The 15,322-nt window shown below is 36.8% G+C and overlaps 2 protein-coding genes across 3 annotated transcripts; one reads left to right on the top strand and one right to left on the bottom strand.

Annotated features, from left to right (window-relative positions):
• Positions 1–790: 790 nt before the first annotated feature.
• Positions 791–8,142, bottom strand: LOC101856175 (mediator of RNA polymerase II transcription subunit 28). The gene is made up of 4 exons (XM_005097483.3): positions 7,791–8,142; positions 3,114–3,180; positions 1,848–1,960; positions 791–1,187 (listed from the first exon to the last, which is right to left on the bottom strand). The coding sequence occupies exons 1-4, from the start codon at positions 7,860–7,862 to the stop codon at positions 816–818; spliced, it is 624 nt and encodes a 207-aa protein (XP_005097540.1). The 5' UTR covers positions 7,863–8,142; the 3' UTR covers positions 791–815.
• Positions 8,143–8,163: 21 nt separating this feature from the next.
• LOC101849842 (transmembrane protein 127) lies at positions 8,164–13,003 on the top strand. Of its 2 annotated transcripts, none has more exons than XM_005097453.3 (5): positions 8,164–8,312; positions 9,205–9,619; positions 10,292–10,442; positions 11,409–11,579; positions 12,278–13,003. In XM_005097453.3, exons 2-5 carry the CDS (start codon positions 9,254–9,256, stop codon positions 12,601–12,603), a joined length of 1,014 nt encoding a protein of 337 aa, XP_005097510.1. In that variant the 5' UTR covers positions 8,164–8,312; positions 9,205–9,253; the 3' UTR covers positions 12,604–13,003. The 2 variants fall into 2 exon arrangements, with proteins under 2 accessions (XP_005097510.1, XP_035825451.1); XM_035969558.1 differs by having other exon boundaries at positions 8,222–8,312; positions 9,246–9,619.
• The last annotated feature ends 2,319 nt before the right edge of the window (positions 13,004–15,322 follow it).

Raw genomic sequence — 15,322 nt, 5'->3', positions numbered from 1 at the left:
CCCCACCCCACCACACCCTGTGGTGAGTTGCATCTGCTTGCGCACGTCACACATTCACTCCATCTATCACAGCATTGTGACCTCTCCATCCCACTCGAAAGGAGAAGAGAGAGGCACGGTATGCCTAGATAATCTAGACTGGGCTGGCCTATCACGCGATGCGTTCTGCTTGTCTGCGCATACCACACCCTCCCCACTCATTCGCTCCGGCCTTCATTGTTGGTTCGCGTGGGCTCTCCCGTTCTTTGTTTCGCTGGATCACCAACAACTTTCTCAACTGGCGAGGTTTTATATGTTTAATTGGTCTGTGTGCTGTTCACATCAGCAGCATTATTCCGCTATAACCGACTCGCGAGACTGTCTGATTGTGCAATAGCAGTATCTTATTTACAAAGATAAAGAAGGGAAAAAACAGGGTTTTAGAATAGTGTCTTTATAGCAGACTTCTTGTTGTTTCGGGACTCGTTATAAGTGGACTCCACTGTACCCTACAATGCCATAATCATTTACCTCAACACTGCAATAGTGTGATCCAACAAAAGACCAGAGAATTTTCCTATAAAAAAAAGTCTGATCCAAAATGGGAATGCAAGTATTTTCCTATATGTAAAATGTCTGACCCAAAACGGCAACACGATGTAGGTGGTACAGGGTAAATCTGCTGGTATACGGGCCAGGGGCGTATTTCTTAACATCCAGTCACATCAGTGCACCTGGGGCTAACCTTGATTGATTAGTCCAGGGATGGGACATTTTTTAAAACGTCAAGGTCCAGTCTTTTTCATTACACTTTTTGAGTTCGATAAACACATCACTCACATTCTCTCTAAAAATGCTAAAGGTCCTTGATGATATGCAGGGGGTGGCATGTTGTACTGTCCCGGATGGCCTGCTGGAGGGCCTGGGTACTGGCCTGGAGCCATGCTGCCCACCTGCTGACCCATCATGCCCTGGGAAGACTGCGGGCCGGACATTTGTGGTCCACTCGGGGTAGTCTGGGGCATGGAGGGCCCCGTTGCCATTGTCTGGTGGGCTTGGGTTTGTGTCCCAGGAAAAGGGCTGGAAGGTGTTGTAGATGGTGGAGGCGCATTGGACCGTAAGAGGGCTTGCCATTTTTGCAACTTCTCATGATGCTTTTCAATGAGCTTGTCTTTGCGTTCCAGCTCTGTTCTCAACTCTGTAATATCCTATATCGGACGAGAAAAAGAAACCCAAGGTAATAACTACATACTTTAATGATGTTAGGAGATGTTGGGAAGAATCTGGGACTGACTCAATGAAACAAAGACTGCAGACAACACTTGCTTCAAAAAGCACTATTCATTGATACTTGTCAGAAGTAATATGTGTGGATATATTTTCGTCTTAGTACACAAGTGCTCTTCTTGTATTGAACAGAGAATAGTTTTACGAGTACTAAACAACATAAAATTTTAGATGAGAATAAAAATCAGCTTTTTCCGGGACACTTAAAAGAGCTTTACAAGAGAGTAACATACAAAGAAAAGAAAGCTTTAAGAAGGAGGAAACCACACCAGAGCACCTGCCAGCCACTTATATAAATGATTAAACAGACAATCTAAAAGACAAATGTTTAGATTGGAAAAAGATGGCTTGTCTTTTTAAAAAATTTTTTGTGGTAAGTGTTTTTGGCGCTCGCAACTGCATAAAGTCATATGAGCACCCGGGACAGATAAAACATTTTTTCCGTTGGCAGGAAATGTATTGAAAGTTTCTACAAAAAATATTTTTTTCAAGGGAAGGAAAAAGGCCAATAAGTGAGGGGAAAGAGTCAATAAGTACACATAAAATATGCAAAATAAAATAAAATAGCAGCATCTTATTACCTCATTCAATACATGTTCTGGTTTTGCAACAGACAAAACAAGTCGTTTATTCAGGAAGAATGTTTCCATTTGTCTTGCTGATTCCAAGAAGCGCTGGACACTGTTCTCCACCCCTTCAAAACAAAAGCAAGGGGAAAAACAAAGAAGTGTTGAGTAAAAATGAAATACACATATGTGAGGCATGCACCGTGGTGAAATCAGGCACTTGTCAAAATAATGAAATCCGAGAAATCAGCATTTCTTGGCCAGTTGCAAATTTTTTCAAATTTTTGTTTCTTGGCCCCATGTCTCCATTCAAAAACATTTTTAAGTGTGGATTTTATGGCAAAACATTGATTAAAGGCACAAGAAATGTTAATTTGCAGTTCCCAAGGACTCTTTAGCTATGGAATTCACTGAACTTTGGCGGCCATTTTCTCATTAATTTTACTTCTGAATCTAGGTTCCATTTCTTAATATTAATTTTCATATTTTTACACTTTTGAAAATATATGAATGTTCCTTGATGTGAGTAAAAGAATAAAGATGGAAGTGAATTTTTTAAAAAATTTATTAAAACAATACGAAATAAATTAAATATACTTTGAGAACTTTGAGTTTGATACCTGGTAATGTATCATTCTTGTGAGCTCTTCAGTTTCATACATTAACTTTAATTTTAATTTTCCTATTTTTGCACTGTTGAAAATATATGTGAATGTTCCTTGATGTGAGTAAAAGAATAAAGATGGAAGTGAATTTAAAAAAAAAAAAAATTTAATAAATATAAAATATCAACGCAATCTTCAGGTTGCTGACAGACCTTGAAAGTTATATTGATATATATTCAAATATATTGTGAGCATAAATAAAAAATCAACAGCAAAACACTTTATTAATTTTTACATCAACAGCAGCCTTATTGCAGATAGTAAGGAGCTTTTTTAAAAAAAATCATTTATTTAACATATTATATTAATGACATGAGCAAGACCTTCAGCCTTCTTACATTGAAGCAACACAGAAGTCTCTGAGCTGGTACAGAGAATAAGTCTTGCGATATTTGCTTTAATTTCATTATGAGCAAAAACACTTTTAAAAAGTATAAATTCTCCTCCCTCCCCACCTAAATTAATTTTAAAAAGAAAGGAAAAACCCAGAACAGACCTCATTCAATACAATTAATAAGCACAAATTGCTTGAGAATAAACATATTGAGCTACTTTCATTCTCACTATGTCAGGCTTTTCTTCTAATTCAAATCAAGTCATGAAACATGCTACATACCTCCTTTCGTTTCTTCAGGATCTTGAACATTGAAATGTTCTTGAGATGTTAATAAAGAGATGCAATTCTGAAAAAAAAACAACAGATGAGAAAGAAAAAAATAATCTGTATCTGACCATCACACTTTAAGCCAGGTTCATTGAATATAAGTACACATAAATATTTTATAGCAGTGTAAAAAATTCAGTCTATCAAAAAATTCTACAGAATGATGTTTGAATATAAGTAGAAAACCAAATTAGTCAAATCAAGATTGATACTGTCTAATTGATTTTCTTAGACTGCCACCCATTGTCGAGGAGAAAAGTTGTTGTCTTGGATTGGTGGAAGTCTTGAGAAGGACAGATTAAAATGAAGAAGAAAAAAAAAATTCCCTTCTGAGGTCCTGACCATGAGTGCTTGCAGGCTTAAGACTGCCCATTAGAATGTTTCTTCATTGGGAACGGGATAGCGGGTTCCCACATCCCCCATGACTCATCAAAGCAGAGGAAGATAGGACTAACGCTAACATTATTGAAAAAGAAACAAAAAAAACAAACAACTAAAAGAAGCATGTCTTCTTAACAATTATATATACATAAACACCATCCCTCATCATCACTGATCACCACCCAAACCTATATTTAAAAAATCATCATTGCTCTCAGATCCTTCACAAACGTCTATAATTATATACAGTTATATGTTATAACAATTATGTACGAAATAAATTATTGGGCACTATCATATGCACATTTTCCTACTAATCAGATGGCGTCAATAATTCCAATATCATAGAAATGGGCAACCCAAAAAAAAGAAGAAGAAAAAAAAAAGAATGTTGCATCACTTTTAGAGGGAGGGCGGAAAGGACACAGCAACTTGCTTTAAAAGTATATAATGATTTCATACAGTTTATTATTTTTGTCAGAATATTATAAATAGCAAAGAATTTTCCCCACGGCCTTTTGGTCTACTGTCAAAGGTCTATCTCCGATGTGTGCATTGTGTGAGGCCACATAGTTTGACAATGGCCATTTCAGCTGCCTTTTTTCTTTATACCCAAGTTCATAATCATAGACAACCTTGTGTAGATCTAGATACACTACTACTCCATCTAACCCCTACAGCGGAACTTTACCGGAATCCCCTTTTTTTCGATGCAAACTTAATTACTTATAAATGCTTGGGTTTAGCGGGGCAAGGAAAGTGCCGAACTTGGATACAGCGGGACAGATCGAGTGAGCTCTTGCTGTAGGTGGGCTCCAAAAGGCAGTGACTGTACTCTGTTAATGCGGAAATGTTTGGTGCACTTTGTACTCTTTTATTATCTGTCAAACATGGGGTTGCAGACAATGAGCGACTAAAACAAATTTGATTAAATTTTAAACAGCTACCATTTTCTTAAAAATTGACCGAGAGGTTAAAGAATGGAACCAAAATTCCCAGGAGATATAAGTATAAGCCTTTCATATGGAACAGATAAATTTGGCATACAGCTACTCTGAAAATTTAGTTTCTGATGCCTACTGTAATATGTATTTTTTCGAGTCTACCCGGCTTATTCCCGGGGCAATTTACAGATTTCCTCAAATTCCCAGGTCTCTGTGATTTTTATCAAATTCCCGGGGCCCCCCAGTCACCCTGGCCCTGGTAAATGTAAAATGATTTTTCATTTCCAGAAGGGAACTCCTCTGGATGTTAACATTCATTCATAATAGTTTCACGGGAATTGCTCCCTCCCGTTCACCAACACACAGAGGCTCCTACATTATATTTATCTAAATAGATCTGCAATTAATTAACAAGCATGGTAGATCTACGTCATTCACTATTCGTTTCTGAAAGTTTGTTTAGTAAGTAAGCTAGATCTACCCTATCTTTATCTAGATGGCGAGATGGGTTGTTGTTAGCCCATCGTCAACCTCAGAGGCCTATTCAGCAGGGTTGGGTTGATTTAAATCAGTTGACTTTTTTTATTTAAATCAACTTGATTTTTAAAATAAAAACCAGTGATTTAAATCACTTTAAAATTTTTTATTTTTATTCAGTTTCAACATTCAGAATTCCTTTCCTTGGTATCATAAAACAGATATAAGGTTTAGTAGACTAATATAATCAAGCTTAAAAGTCTGCTTTCCCTCCTTTCACTGTAAAATAATACAGTATAAAGTATTCAATTTACTTTTTTTCCATAATTGAAATCAGAGCTGGGTTGATTTTAATCAACTTGATTTTAAAAATAAAAAGCAGCGACTTAAATCACTTTTTAAAAAATGTATTTAGTTTTTACATATTTAAACATTCAGAATTTCTTTCCTTGGTTTTATTAAACAGATATAAGGTTTAGTAGACTAATATTTATAATCATGCTTAAAAGTCTGATTTCCCCCCTGTCACTGTAAAATAATACAGTATTCAATTTACTTTTTTTTTCATAATTGAAATCAGGGTTGGGTTGATTTAAATCAGTTTAAAAATTTTTTAAAAATCAAGTTGATTTTAAAAACCTAACTCAGTGATTTAAATCACTTTTTAAAGAATGTACTCTGTTTTTACATCTTTAAACATTCAGAATTTCTTTCCTTGGTTTTATAAATCAGATATAAGGTTTAGTAGACTAATATAATCATGTTCATGCTTAAAAGTCTGCTTTCCCCCCTGTCACTATAAAATAATACAGTATTCAATTGACTTTTTTTTCATAATTGAAATTAGCATTTCCTTTTTCTTTTTAGACAAACACAAACGCGCGCGCACACACACACACACACACTGTAAAAAAAATGCAAGTTTAACTATGCATAATTACCCCCCCCCCCCTTTTAGACTGACATTTTCTTCATTTTTTTGTCTGTAGATCTAGCCATAATTCACTGATATAGCGAATTAAGGCTTTGTTATGCAGTTGCTTAAATTAATCATTAGTTAAAATAAAGACAATGCATTTTGCACTAAAAGAACATACTTTTCGCCACCAAAAATTTTAAACTGTTTTTTCAATAAAAAAAATAATAAAAAATCCGATTTAAATTTTGAAAAATCTGATTTAAATTTTAAAAATCACCAACCCTGATATTCAGACTATCTATACTCATGATCAGACAGGACCAGATATAATTAACTAATTAATTTATAAGACAATACACAAATTTTCTGCGACTACTGTGCTGAGTGAGAGTGTGTTGACTGTTGGGCGCTCTTTGAAAATTGCCTTCATGTTCCATTGGCAGCCATTTTGAAACAGATACATATGCCACGTAAATGTGAAAATTGTGTTTGTTTTTTTAATTATTATTTTTGCCGGGGGGGGGGCAAGCCGCGCGGGCCGATATCCAAGTGCCTAACAAAACGCCATTTTGCCCGAAGTGATCCCAGTCTCTACCCAGCCTGAGCGAGTCACGAGTGAGGCAGGACAGGAAGCCGGAGTCACGAGTCACAGGAAGTCGGAAGTGATGTCATGCTGGACAAGAATCAGAGTCCGAATAACATTTTTTCATATTCGGACAGAAGTCCGAATAGTCACTTCGAAAACTAAAATCCTTCATGTAACCCCCCCCCCCCCCCCCCCCCAATCCGTTCACACCTTACACACACACACGGGCCAATCCATTCGCTTATTATCAACAAAATCTTGAGAACGGAAACCGCAGAGAAATAGAGTTCAAGTTTATTTTCCCGAACGTTCGAAGAAATAGAAGAAGAAAAATATTAGAATCTATTGGCTAATGTGGAAGCGTTCACTCAGCTTACATGGCCACTTTTGTCCTTCGCAAACACTTGTTTCTTAAGGTAAACAAACGGGAAGGCAATTTCCAAAGGAAAGTGGCTATTCTCACCCGCCCGGAAGTTCTCGCAAGATCAACTCCACCCCTCTTCTTTCTCTCTCTGAACACTGTCTATCGGTGTGGACGATCAAATTGACCAAAACAAAGTTTAAAAATGATGTTAAAACACAAAAGTAAATTAATTTGGTTGTCTACAAAGATGCTACGGCTATTTAACTTTTCGAATCGAGCCGAACTACGCGGGTCGCCATTTTGTTTTGCCCGTAAATTTTCGCGCTACTCCTCTCTCTCTTTCTCTCCACTGCCCACAGACAAAATTGTACGCTTTTAGTAGGCTACAGTTGTAATGGAACGTTTGTTCACGGCACAGAATTCTACAATTTTTCCTCACAGTGTAGAATTCTATGGTTTAGAGTGAACGCAAAATTTGGTGAACGCGCACCGGGTGAGAATAGCCACAAGACTCGCCTGCACTATTCTCACTCCGGGTGAGAATAGAAGTGGCCTTTCCAAAGAACCCCGACTGTTGTCACTGTCTGTTGACACTGTTGTGATGTTGGCTGAGGAGTTGGGGGGACACATTCTTAGGACGTTGTATGTATAGACTACACATACAACTTGATCTAGATCTAGATCTAGATATATAGATATCTAGATCTATATTTCTAGATCTAGATTCTAGATCTAGATCTCTCGAATCTAGATCTAGAATCTAGATCTAGATCTACTTCCATTTAGACATTAGTTTAGAATGGATGTGTATAGACTTAGTATTATAGTATAGTATAGACATAGAATCTATACCTGCTATCTATTCTAAATGGAAGTGGCTATTCTCAATACAGCGGGAGGTCAATCTACAGCCATTCATAAGGTCACAATTCAGCAAGATCCTTGCCAAAATACTTACTTGGAACGCAGATTCGAAGTCATCAACAAGATGTGGAGACGTTCCAGAGACACCATCACTGGAGGTCGCCATTTTGAAGAATATAGACGAAAATAGTTGTCCCCCCTTGCGCGTACCTTTTTTTTCTTGGCTCTAGGTCATTTGCCTAAAAGTATTATAAAAAAAATAATATTGTGTCTGCAAAACTCAAGCTCTGATGTACGATATATTCATTTCTATCATTACAAACAAATTCAAGAGCATAATAATGTGCCTAGTATTTTATGAAATGACTTCTATTAATCTAGACTTTTAACTGTAACAGTGGTTTTTCCCTTTAAATATTTACCGCAGCAAGTTTTATTTGGCTCAGAAAAATCAATACATGCGCTGAAATCTGTCTATGTTCTTCACTACAACATCAATTCAACAAAGCACTAGGCTAGCACAGTCACTGTTGACACTAACCGGAAGCAAAATAACTCCAGACTCCAGTTCCTGGTTCATTCCTGGAACGTTAACTTCTCCCATTCTCAGTCTCAGGTAGGTCTACCCATTATCTATTTCTAGATTCTAGATTGTAGATCTAATCTAAGATCTATCATGTACTTTGCCTATCTTTTGCAGCCTCTCACCACCTTTTAATACTTATATTATTATGGTATCGAGGGGAGAAGCAAACATCTTTCTCTTGATTGTCATTGTTATGTATGGTTGTTTTTCTCAGGCAGTTGTCAAGTTGTCGTTGAAAACATCTCCTCTGTGATGTTGATTTATTATTGAACATTTTATTCTGTCTTTCCTGCCCTGCTTTTTCGTAGGTAGCGTAAACACGGCCTAGCGGATACTCGCGGCCTTCCGAGCGCATGGTATCGGTGGAATCGGGGACAATTTAGATCGCTGTTTCTTTGCTCTTTCGCTACAAAACACCAAATGCCGTACACCTTGTCCTTGTAACTTGTTGTTACTTGTAAAAGTTCAGCTTTTCCTCGTTACAACCTCCTGAACAATCTAAATTTTGTTGATTGGAAAACGAGATTAAATCAGTCATCCCCATGATAATACTTCATTCCTGTACAACATTCTCAAACAGATTTCTGAAATATGTTTACTCTGTTACTGTTGTCTCAAGTCTTGCAACCCCCCCCCCCCCAACAATCCCGCTCAATATTAATCTGAGGTAAGATTGCATTTTTGTAGTGCTCTATCCCATACAAGTGTAAACTCTGAGCGCTTTACATCAATGTCATGATTACTGGAGTAAACCTCACACACACACAAGAAAAAAACGTTTGATAAAAACTAGTTCAACTACACAAGGAAGAACTTTCTCAGCCATACATAATTAATAAGATACGAAAATGAAATAATGATATTATTGGGACTGGTGAGCTTTGATGAATTATTCCTTTTTTGTCTTTTTGATTTTCAACAGTGGCTTGCTGTATATATGAGATCTGAGATCTACTCTTACAGTAGTCATCATGAGCCAGTCTGAAAGTCCTGATCCACCAGAGAACCAAGAGGAGGATACCCCAGGACATTCAGCCACCAGTTTACCACATTCCTCCCTCCCTCCACCGGTTGTTGACCCGGGCTCCAGTCACCCTAGAAGGTCTGGGTCAGGAGGCCGTGCTAGAAGCTCACGCAGGGGGCATTCACACAGGAGCCGATCTGCAAACGGTCGGTCTCGCAGTCGTCACCGCCATTCCTCTAATCGTCGTCACAGCCGCCACAGATGCAGGACGTATTTTCAGCACAAAGAGCGGAATTTTGCTTCTGCTTCATGCAGTATGGTCACCATTGTCCTGCTGTGCACTTCTCTTGAGCCAAACTGGATATATATGTCTGTAAGTGTTTCCAGTTCATAGAACTATTTAAAGTAAGAGCAATAAAAAGATAACCTGTCCATCAATGTTTTCTTTCTCTAAACTATGAGAAAGAGTCATTTTAGTAGAAATGCTGAAGTTACTGAAAACATAAATACCAAGTACACAATGCATAGAAATGAAAATGTAATATATAATATTTTTGCAGAAAGTACTACAAAATGCCACAGCCACTAGAAATATTACTCATGCAACCATAGAGCTGCAAAGTATTAATGAATACAGTCAGTTTTCTGGTGCTGCCTGAGCCTCTATAACTCCTTCTATAATATCCTTTAAATACCCTGAATTTCTCTCTCAGAAAATTTGGCATAACTTTTTAATTTATGAACTGATTTGAAAAATTCAAAAAGTATCTGTTTATTCTTTTCAAGAGGTTTTTAAGTGGTTAGAGTACTTAAAACATTTTCTGTGCACAATTTGAAAATCCTTTTGACATTGCTCCGTACTTTCTTGAACTTTGTTGTTATTTGAGAATGAAAGTGGTCCTTTCATAATTAATTTTTTTGTGCTCATTTCACTCTATTAGTTATCTTTCTTTCTTTTTTCTTTCTAAATGGAAGATTGAGAGAAAAATGACACCAGTCCTATTTGTGCTAAAAGTGATATTATATCTTGTCTTTTTTGTTCCAGGGTGGTGATTGTCACCTGCTGCATGACCCCAAGGGAAGTCTTCACACCCTAAGCACACGACAGTTTTTCTCGAATGGTCACTTCTACAAGAACTACCCTTTGACCAGTGCAGGAGACATGGTGTATAAATTTGGAGGATCGTCAAATGATAGTAAGATTTTTGTAATTGTTCTTTAGTACTATTTTTGTCTCTATTTTTGTTTCAACCACATTTATTTCTAGCGTTTTGAGAAAGCAAAGTAACAATAAAATTTGAACAATACTAACATTGTTCTATTCACTAAGAACAGGAATATTAATTTTACCATTCATAAAGTGCGCTGCTGCAGATCCGTGATGAAACTGAAAATTATTTAACCTAACTTTGAACTAAATGACAGGAAAAGTTCCCAAACACCAGAGACAAAATAAATACAACTTTGATGTCGCAGAAGCAGTAGCAAAAATATTGTTTATGTTTATTATTTTTGTTAATGTACCAGACCACATGTTGTATGGCAAATGGATGGGGGGGGGGGGGGGGGGGGGCGTTGGTTTTATTTTCAAAATTACAGTCATCCGCTATTAGAATTATTATACCACCTTGTTTTTCCAGTGCCTGAAAAAGAACACCAATTTAAACATACTATTTGAGCCACAATCTGCCAACTGCCTGAGTTGTATGGTCTTCACTAATCTAACCTCAATTTGTCCTGGAACGCCACTCGCCAAATGTCCGCACAGTGCAGCACCCACACAGTAACTGTGAGGTGATAATCTCCATTTCTCTCACATGTGAGTTTGTGAGCTATGATTGTTTCATGCGGGAAGCTGATGGTCAGACCATCAACTTTTTTTTGACGAAGGGAAATAACTCGTTATAATATTGTCATGGCAGAATAATTCCCCTCGACACTGAGCAGTTGATGTTGAAAATTAAATAGAGGACAACATTAGTACTTAGTACTGAGTTACAACGCCAACTTCATGTTCATCCCAAGATTGGTGGTATAACTGGGTTTGACTGGATTGGTATTGATATGAATTCACTTGGATTCATAGCTTGCTATGTTGTCTCTTGTGTTACAGCATGTACAACATGAAATTTATTCCACATCTTTTCTCTTTCCATTTTCAGTTTTGGTCAACTGTGTCACTTATACAGCGGTTCTGTTGTTCAAAGCAAGCATTGCTTTTACCCTCATTGCTGTGGTCTTCAGCTTCATCTCATTCCTGTTAGATTTGTTTGGCCCCACCTATCAGCTGCTCAAGTTGCTACGACGCAACGCGATTTTCAACATTCTTACAGGTACTTTTACAAAACTAGGATTTGATTATATGCCAATGTTGTTTTTACCAAGTGGTCGTTAGTTCTAAAGTAACATTTTTATTATTAATAAATTCATCCCTGCAGTGTCCTACTGAAAGCCACTCCTCTCTTTAATAATGCTTTCACTTTATTATCTTCAAGATGGTATAGCATGCTCAGTTTAGTGACAATTTTACAATGGTATATGGTTGTATTGTAGGCAAGAATCCACAACTGTGGAAGTGGAAGTGATCTGTGCTGCATGAATAATTAGTTAACACTTTAATGCTAAGGTTCAGAAAGGAGCCCTAGGCCGTACTGCAATAAAACACTGCCTTACAAGTTTTATTCACTGATTCAACTATTGTTGTGAAATGGATGAAAATTGTAGTCTAAACATTTTGAGACAAGCAAAATAATGATCGCTGATATCTATGAAACTGAACCAGCTATAAACAGGTATATCATCCTTGAGTTCACGTGTCTGAAAAATGATTAGTAATATCAGATCAGTAAATATCTCTTTTAAAAAAACATGCAACTTGGTTTCTCATGTCAGGAGGTGTTATTTTCAGAGTATTATTTGGTGACGGATTTGTTTTCGTTTATGGTAATGAATATATATTAGTGGTTAGGAAGGGCAGCAGAACAGTGTGACCCTGCAAATGTTACACTCTGATGTTATTTTTCTCTTTCAGTTGTGATGTGCATTTCAATCAATCTGTTTGCTTACTGGATAACATCAGCCGTAGAGAGGCTGCAAGAGAGCAGTCGAATGCACCTGGGCAGTAAGGTGGAGGTCACATTTGCTGCCAGTTTCTACTTGATCACAGCGGCAGGCGGGATGTCTGTGCTTGCCACCGCTTGCAACTGTCTGCGGAGGCACAAAGGGGTTGAGGCAGAGCACGTCAGACAAGCAGACCGTTACTTTGACGACACAGAAGCCCTGCTTCCTCCCCCACCCCCGGAAGAAGATTCGTCTCCTTTGTCAAACCTGCCTCCGCCCCCACCATATGCTCCATAGTTGGCACTGTTGGTTATGAATGAGGTTGTCGAACTGGCATGCCATTGAACAATGGATGGACATGTAAGAATTGCTTGTACGTTGAACAGTGAATATTGAGGTACCGTACTACAGCACCTTTCTGTTTTTGGGAGGAATTTCACAGGGCCTAACCTATTTTGGACGTTTTTCTAAGTTTTGATACTGTGTAAATAATGTTGGGTGGTTATTTTGTTTATCAATAAGAGTGTTTCTTTAAAACTATGATAAATATTGTTTTGTCAAATCATAACCTCTGCTGGCCTGAAGATTATGTTTCTATTTTTTCATTCTGTTACAGTAAAAAAAATGTGCAATTCGACAGTGAAAGATAATCAGGCTCACAAAGAATACTGCAGTCAAAATTCACATAGTACATGAAGAAAATGGGGCTGTTAGAATGAAAAGCAGCTGGTATGCGATTTTCTATCCATAATTTTTGCTTGTTACTAGCAATAGGATGAAATTTAGAACAATTTATCCTCTTGTAAAATAAATATAAAGGCTCTCCGCTGTTGAAATATAATTAACCCTATCCGTACGCACTGGGGTCATTTTGTACCCTCAGGGTTGTATTCTTCACATTTTAGAATACTTCTAGTACGAAGATCTCTTTGAAACTTTCGGTATTTCTACAAAAATCGTTTTAGACTGCTATGCAAAGCGTGCAAATCGGATTAACGAGTAAATTTCCTCCTTGAAAGTGGTGGCTCAGAGTTCCCCACGTCGTATGGATATGGTAGTAAAACACAACGTATGGATTGGGTTTATGTAGTTTATTTTAAAGAATTCTTCCCTAATTTTAAGCTGTCATTGAAGAAAATGTTATTCATTCTCCACTTCATAAATGTAAAGAAAATTTGTATCAATAGAAGAAGCATACAAGTTGTGAGGTGTGCTTTGGGTTCAGGGAGATCAATTATGACAATATGTCATCAGAAGTTTGTACATATATATTATTATATTCTGTTGCTGTCAACGTTATCAATAACTACTACAGTACCTCTTTTTGTGACAATTTAAAATGCTTGTATAGGCTAATTATCAAACTTTTTATTGTCGAATTTTAGAAAAAAGAACAGGCTTTTTTTTTTAGTAATATGGTGTATTTTTCAAACTACTACTTGTGTGAAGATGTGTTTCTTGAATCTTGAAAAGCGAAGCCTGCACTCTTGGAAAGAGTGGGTGTATTATGTCTAATCGCACCTCAAAAGACCAAGCTGAGTATTGTGACTGTGTTGATATTGTTATTTCAGCGATGTTTCTTACTTGAGGTTGAAAATTGTAAAAATAACATATTTTAATTGTTTGAACTTGTATGTCAAATATGATATGAATACTTATGATAAACATCAGGTTGCTAAAGGTCTTTGCTGTTGAAAGAAAAAAAAAATTGTTTCTTAGATTTAAACCTAGCATCTAATGTCCATATTTAGTTTCTGCCATTTAGTCCACTTCGTTGGTTTTTGTCGAGTTTTAAGCTTAAGATCAATTTGAACGAAGTTTCTTTGTTTTGCCAATTTTAGGAGAAAGTAAAATAGTATAAACAGGCAAATATATTTGTTTATCATTTTTGTGTGTAAAGCCAGTGTCTCGCCTTATTTTCTAATTCGAATACTAACCTTTTTAAAAAAAAATTGATGCCAGGTCTTATTGTTGTAACACTGGTGATAGTTTTCGCATGCTGAACTTTAAATGACATGCTGAGTAAAAAGTGGAGTTTCTCAGAAACTGAAGTGGTTTTTAAAAGCTTTGAGGTTTAAGAAATGCAGCACTCCTAATTTGGCCTTGTTGCACTGTAAAAAATAGTGTCCTTTTGTATATTTTATATTGATCCCATGAATGTGCTTCCTTTACTCTGCACTCAAATGTTTGTAATGTACATGTATTCAGTTTGAAGTCCTTATCTCTTTTTCATACGTATTCAATGCTTTATTTGTTTTGGGGTCATAAGGTAAAACAAGGATGCAGCACATGCAAAAAGTATGTACAGTGGAGTCCACTGAAACAGAACATGGTTAATCCAAAAACTGCAGTAACCCCCCCCCCCAAAAAAAAAAAAATAAATAAATAAAAAAAAAAAAAATTAAATCCCTGAGTTTTTTTTTGTTTTTTTTTGTGTGAGCAACCTCTGTAAATGGAAGAAAATTTGGTGGTCCCACAGATTTTGGTTTAAGTGGGCTTTACTGTAATAGCCATTGTTTTGTCACATTTTGTGTCTTTCAGGTTAGGGGGCATTTAATTGTAATGACATGCAGATTGACTTAAAGTAAGTTTTGTTATGTGATAGTGGCTGCATCGTTTTCATTTTAAACTCAGCTCAGTGTATCTTAAAGGGATTGTTTTAGTACACAAAACTGTACTTTTACACTAAACTTTTGCTTTCTACAAATTTTTACCCACATGCTGACCCACTTGTAAATGAAAATCATGCCACGATTTTGTCACTGTCACAGCTGACAAGTTTTTGTTTTATATCATGTGAACTTGCAGCACACACATCTTCCTTCAGTTCTCTCTCTTGTGGTCTTTAAGTCGTTCTGTTTCAGAAAAAAATTGTGTTCTTCATTTGAAGGAAAATACAAACAGAAGTCAGGATCATCTTTGATAATGATGGTTTGCTAGTTTCCTGCTGTGAAGCAGTTGTGTTTCCGGGCATCTCTCCTTGATATAAGGGTACACTTTGACCTTGTGACCATGA

This window comes from Aplysia californica, unplaced genomic scaffold (genome assembly GCF_000002075.1).
Source record: "Aplysia californica isolate F4 #8 unplaced genomic scaffold, AplCal3.0 scaffold00155, whole genome shotgun sequence".
NCBI lineage: Eukaryota > Metazoa > Mollusca > Gastropoda > Aplysiida > Aplysiidae > Aplysia > Aplysia californica.
The sequence above is the reverse complement of the archived record's forward strand: the minus strand, read 5'-3'. Positions and strand labels throughout refer to the sequence as shown.

What these genes read in the sequence shown, in the direction of transcription:
- LOC101856175 (XM_005097483.3), bottom strand. Translation starts at nt 7,862, where the DNA reads ATGGCGACCTCCAGTGATGGTGTCTCTGGAACGTCTCCACATCTTGTT. An exon ending in ACTTCGAATCTGCGTTCCAA is followed by an intron (nt 3,181 to 7,790) that starts GTAAGTATTTTG and finishes TTTTTTTTTCAG; the next exon opens with AATTGCATCTCTTTATTAAC. An exon ending in CAGAACATGTATTGAATGAG is followed by an intron (nt 1,188 to 1,847) that starts GTAATAAGATGC and finishes CGTCCGATATAG; the next exon opens with GATATTACAGAGTTGAGAAC.
- LOC101849842 (XM_005097453.3), top strand. Translation starts at nt 9,254, where the DNA reads ATGAGCCAGTCTGAAAGTCCTGATCCACCAGAGAACCAAGAGGAGGAT. An exon ending in CAAACTGGATATATATGTCT is followed by an intron (nt 9,620 to 10,291) that starts GTAAGTGTTTCC and finishes TTTTTGTTCCAG; the next exon opens with GGTGGTGATTGTCACCTGCT. An exon ending in GATTTTCAACATTCTTACAG is followed by an intron (nt 11,580 to 12,277) that starts GTACTTTTACAA and finishes TTTCTCTTTCAG; the next exon opens with TTGTGATGTGCATTTCAATC.